The sequence below is a fragment of the Chiloscyllium plagiosum genome, chromosome 2, assembly GCF_004010195.1.
Source record: "Chiloscyllium plagiosum isolate BGI_BamShark_2017 chromosome 2, ASM401019v2, whole genome shotgun sequence".
In the NCBI taxonomy this organism is placed as follows: domain Eukaryota; kingdom Metazoa; phylum Chordata; class Chondrichthyes; order Orectolobiformes; family Hemiscylliidae; genus Chiloscyllium; species Chiloscyllium plagiosum.
Genome location: NC_057711.1, coordinates 116431879 through 116437878, shown reverse-complemented (window position 1 = coordinate 116437878; position 6000 = coordinate 116431879). Strand labels below are relative to the sequence as shown.

General features: G+C 44.7%; 1 protein-coding gene across 5 annotated transcripts in view; it reads left to right on the top strand.

The window, feature by feature from the left end:
* The window catches only part of tjp2a (tight junction protein 2a (zona occludens 2)), a 137009-nt gene that overhangs the window by 75134 nt on the left and 55875 nt on the right, over nucleotides 1-6000 (top strand). For all 5 annotated transcript variants that reach the window (XM_043716825.1, XM_043716815.1, XM_043716834.1 and 2 more), the window contains exon 5: nucleotides 1260-1905. In XM_043716825.1, the coding sequence (XP_043572760.1) occupies nucleotides 1260-1905 (646 nt within the window). The remainder of the gene's footprint in view (nucleotides 1-1259; nucleotides 1906-6000) is intronic.

Below are 6000 nucleotides of genomic sequence, written 5' to 3'. Positions count from 1 at the left end.
TTCGGGCAAAAAGCCCTTCATCAGGAATGAGGCTGGGAGCCTCGGGGGTGGAAAGATAAATGGGAGGGGGATGGGGCTAGGGAGAAGGTAGCTGAGAGTGCAATAGTTGGATGGAAGTGGAGGTGAAGGTGATAGGTCAGAGAAGAGGGTGGGGCGGATAGGTGGGAAGGGAGATTGACAGGTGGGACAGGTCATGAGGATGATGATGAGCTGGGGTAAGGTTGGGGGAGGAGAAATGAGGAAACTGGTGAAATCCACTTTGATGCCATGAAGTTGAAGTGTCCTGAGGCGGAAGATGAGGCATTTTTCCTCCAGGCGTCGGGTGGTGAGGGAGTGGTGATGGAGGAAGCCCAGGACCTGCATGTCCTCGGCAAAGTGGGAGGGGGAGTTGAAATGTTCGGCAACAGGGAGGTGAGGACCACATTTTAAAAAAACATAGTTAGCTATGCCTCAACTGAGGGCCACTTAAAAATCTCTGGGACACCCGCACCAATCAATCCCACCATCCCTTCTCTAATCTTGACTATTACATGTTCCCTCTGGGCCCATTCTGGATGTGTATAAAGTAAACTATTTCATGCCTGTTCTCCTTATTGATGAATCTTTGTGGCATGTACTTGTTTCTTCAATCTCTAGCACATCCTACACCTCCATTCCTCTAATCTGGTTGATGCCGTGTAACGAGTCTTTGGGAAAATGAATTTGCACAGCTTTCATTTTTGAAATGGTGCTTCCCTGCATGACAAACTCGGTGTTTAAACAAATGTTTTATTACTTGCTAGCAATTTATTTTTTGCTTTCCCTACCTTCTTTAAAAATTTTCATGCTTCAAGCATTTTTTGGCATTTGATATTAGGATTGAATTGTATAATTCTTGGTTTGGGTTGATGCTGAGAAAATATTTCCTACAACATGACATACACCATCACCATCTCCAAATTAATGGACTGACTATTCTGAACAGAAAAGAGGGAAAAGTTTATTTTTCAGTCAAGTTTGTGCATCGTTGGAATTCACTCCTCCAGTGAACTGGTATTGACAATATTTGAGGCTGAACTTAACACATTGGGGAATTGAGGGATAGGGTCATGGTCCAACAAGCCAAAAATAAGGTAGAAGATGACTTTTACTAAAAAGGTCAAAACAATCTATTCCATCACTTATTTCTAATACTGATCAGATTTCCAGAGTGCGTTATTCAGTCTCGATGGTTGGTTAATTCAAATTAAACTTGCCAATTCTCAAACTTTCTTCAACAGGTCGTGAAACGGGGCCGGAAAGTTCCAGCTCGGCCGCCACTGACTGAACCCGAAAGTAACTTCTTTGAGATAGCAGATGACTATGACCGTAGAAGTGAGCACAGCATTCAGAGTGAGAGGAGTGACGGGGGGCCCAGAGGCCGCAGCTACAGCCGAGATTGGAGTCCCGACAGAGGCTACAGCCGGGACACAGAGCGTGGCAGGAGCTACGACAGAGCCCACAGCAGAGATCGTAGCTACAGCAGGGATCACAGCCGGGGGAGAATAATCGATGATGACCGTGGCTACGAGCATGCTGACCGAGGCCAGGGACGGGTGTACGACGATGATCGAGGTTACGAGCATGCTGACCGAAGCCGGGGACGGGTGTATGATGATGACCGTGGCTACGAGCATGGTGATAGAGGTCGAGGGCGGGTGTATGACGATCGAGGTTATGAGAAAAGTTACGAGCATGGTGACCGTGACCGTGGGCGGGGCCGGACATATGACGATGATCGAGCCTACGACCATTACCGAGAGCCAGCAAGAGCCCCAAGCCGAGATCGACTTAAATCCAGGAGCCCATCACCTGAATCCTCCTCCTATTCTTATGGATTACCCAAGCCATACAAAGTCATGCTTGTAAAGAGCAAACCCAATGAAGGTGAGAAGTGTGCTTTTATTTTGCCTGCATTCTCTACATCTCTTGGTCTCTCGAAATGATTAATTCAGCAAAATATTTGGAGAGTAATTTTGAAGAAATAATAGTTCTCCTGGGTAATTGCAAGGTTGTCCCCTAAAATTGGCATTAATTTGCAGCCAATCAGTAACATAGAATTTAAAAATCTTGAAATTGAGAGTAACTTGGAGATTTGCAAGGTTAGCTAAAGATGTTTAAACAGCACCTTTCAAACCCACCACCATTTTCCGTTTAGAAGGACAAGGACAGCAAATGCATGGGAACACCACTACCTGCTAGTTCCCCTCCAAGCCACTCACCATCCTGACTTGGAAATTATATTGCTGTGTTCACTGGGTCAATGCCTTGGAACTCCCTGCTTTAATGTTATTGCAGGTATACCTTGCAGCACATGGGCTGTAGCGGTTCAAAAAGGCACCTCATTGCCAACTTAAGGATAATTAGTGATAGACAATAAATGCTGGCCCAGCCAGCGACTTCCATGAGTGATTTTTTTTTTTTTTAAATTGCTTGAGGTTTTCTTGTGCAAGACATTATTGAGAGTTTTTAACCACCATTCAGGGAATTCCAGGGTTTTGTCCCAGTACCCATAAAGGAATGGCGATACTATTCCAAGTCCGGATTGTGTGAGACTTGGAGGGGAATCTTGAAGACAGGCATTTTGCCATTCATCAGCTTTCCTCCACTTTCTTGGTGGTGGAGGTCACAAGTTTAGAAGTTGCTATCAAATGAGTTGCTGAGCATCTTGTTGAAGTTGCCCTCTGCTGATACTCTTATTGGTAGAGGGAGTGAATGTTGGATGGGGGTGCCAGTCAAACAGGCTGTTTTGTCCTGGATAGTGTCAGGTTCCTAATGTTGTTGAAGCTAGTGGGGTGTATTGATCAGACTCCTGACCTGCACGTTCTAGGTGGGAGATAGGAGGTGAGTTACTTACCACAGGCATCCTAGCTTCTGACCAGCTCTTGGAGCCACTATATTTATATGGCCAGTCCAGGTCAGTGTCTTGTCAATGGCAAACAGTGGTAAATCAGATTAGAGTTAAAAGTTAGTGAACAGTTAATTACTGAGCTTATGCCATTTGCTAAGCTATGTGATTCCACAAGCAACCAATCAGATCTAAGCTTATCTGTCCTGCTACGTCAAGTTGTGAATAGCTACTTAAGTGTTGGAAACCAGTTTAGCAAATTAATCAATGGTTGAAAGTATATTCGTTTTGGGGAGGTAATTGACTGTGTTGGAATTGTCCTGCTTTTTAATGGAACAAACATACCCGGGCAATTCTTCATATTGCCCTGTAGATGCCAATATTGTAGCTGTACGTGAACAGCTTGGTGAGGGGAACACTTTTTTTTCGTTCTGGAGCACAAGTCTTTGGTACTATTGCCAGAATATCTTCAGGTCCTGTAGCCTTTGCACTATCCAATGCCTTCAGCCCTTTCTTAATATTATGGGAATTGAATTGGCTAAAGACTGGAATGTGAGATGCTGCGAACCTCAGGAGGAGCCTGAGATCAATTGGGACCATTGGTTACAAAGCTTGAGCTTTATCTTTTGCACTAATGTGCTGGGCTCCCCATCATTGAGGATGGGAAGTGCATATAATGCTGTCCCATCTTGATTGTCCTCCACAATTCATGACTGGAAGTAGTAGGACCTACAGAGCTCTGATCTGAACCATTGGCTGTGGAATGATTTAACTTTTGTATGTTAAACAACAGCAACCTGCAAGTAGTTTCTGTGTTGTGTGGCTTCGTGAGATTGAACCTCATCTTTTGGTGTGCTCTCCTGAGCTCTTTTGAACCAAGACTGATTAATCAGTTTTAATTAAAAGCAAAATACAACAGAAATCTGAACTAAAAGTGGAAAGTGCTGGAAAATCTCAGCAAGTTGAGAAGCATATGTGGAGTTAACATTTCAATTGAAGTTAAAATGTCAAGTTCAATGTAACTATTTAGAAGAAGCTTCACAGATGCTGTCCAATCTGGTGGATTTTCCCAGTACTTTGTCTTAATCCTTTGGCTTGATAGAATGGAAGATATGCAGGCCACACAGTTACTGATTGTGGTTGAACATAATTCTGCTGATGGTCCACAACACCTCATGGATGCACAGGTTTGAGTGGCTATGTCTGTTCCAAAGTCTGTACCATTTATCACAACATAATAGGAAATATCTTCAATGAGAACACTAGACAAGAACTGGCCACTCCTATCAGTATTGTCATGGACAGATGCATTTGCGACAGGAGGTTTTTCTTGAGAACAAGTGTAAGTATGTCATGTCACCTTGTTGGTCCCTCACCTCCACTTGCTGTAGGTATGGTCTACCAGCTACATCCTTTAGGACTCGACCAACTCGGTCAGTAGTGGTGTTACTAAGTAGTCACTCATGGTGACTGGCATTAAAGTTTCCCAACCAGAGGTCATTCTGTCCTTGCTGCCCTCTGTCCTCTCTAAGTGGCATTTAACATGGTGTACTGATCCATTATAGAGTTGTAAAGCCTGGAAACACACCCAACTTGTCTATGCTGACTAATGTAGTTCCTTTTGCTAGCATTTAGCCCATATCTCTCTCAAACCCATCTTGTTCATATACCCATCTTGATGCCTATTTAACTATTACAATTGTACCAGCCTTCAGCACATCCTCTGGCAGTTTGTTCCAGACACGCTCCAACAGTGGGCGGCACGGTGGCACGGTGGTTAGCACTGTTGCCTGACAGCCCCAGAGACCCGGGTTCAATTCCCGCCTCAGGCGACTGACTGTGTGGAGTTTGCACGTTCTCCCCGTGTCTGCGTGGGTTTCCTCCGGGTGCTCCGGTTTCCTCCCACAGTCCAAAGATGTGCAGGTCAGGTGAATTGGCCATGCTAAATTGCCCATAGTGTTAGGTAAGGGGTAAATGTAGGGGTATGGGTGGGTTCGCTTCGGCGGGTCGGTGTGGACTTGTTAGGCCGAACGGCCTGTTTCCACACTGTAATGTTATCTAAATCTAATCTAATGTAATCTAATCTAATCTAAACCTCTGCATGAAAATTTGCTTCTCAGATCCCTTTTTTAAAATCTTCCCCTCTCACCTTAAATCTATGCCCTCTAGCTTTGGACTCCCCTCTCTTAATGGGGGATAGAGACCATTATCCATGCCCCTCATGATTTTATAAACTTCTATTAGGTCACCCCTCAGCCTCTGACACTCCACGGGGGTCTTTTTAAAAAAAAAAGCCCTAGCCTATTCAGTCACCCCCAATAGCTCAAACCCTCCAGCCCAGGCAACACCCTGGCAAATCTCAGCTGAGAAATCGTAGCAGCAGGCAGTTTCCTTGTCAGTTTTTAACCTGAGACTTCATGGGGATCGTGTGTGTGTGTGTGCGCGCGCGCCATTGTGCTGTTACCTTTGCTGAGTCTGCTTTACTGATGTGGCAGGATGTAGCTGATGGTGGTGTCTGAGACATGGTCATACTCATCAAATCCCACCATGTGGACAATGACTGAGTTACTAATACTGCTGCCTCACAGCACCAGGGACTTGGATTTAGTTCCACCCTTGGCCAGCTGTTTGTTTGGAGTTCACACATCGTCCCTGTGTCTGCGTGTGGTTTTGCCGGGTGCTCGGGTTTCCTCCAATGGTCCATAGATGTGCATTGTCCCAGTTTTTGGTATCAGCCCCCAAGAAATGACTTTGAGGGCCAAAACAGTGATGTGTCTTGTTTTTAGTCGTCTTAAATTCCATAGCTAGGCCACTTGAGAGGGTGGTGTTGAGGATTGTGTTGGCCAGGTTAGGTAAGGACTACAGGTCTATTTCTGAAAAGATATTGGCAAACTGAACAGGATTTGCTGATCTGAAATGGATACCATTAAACCAGTTTTTAATTCAAGATTTTATTAATTGAATTTAATTTCCAGCTGAAGGTGGGATTTGTACCAGTATCCTCAAACTATTAGACATTACTACTATACCACGACCACCCCTAAATATATCTGTGATAATGTACAAGTTTTCTTGTGCCAGGCCACTAGGAGATGCGTGACAATTTAAATAGGGCTGTGCCTGGTGTGTTCAGT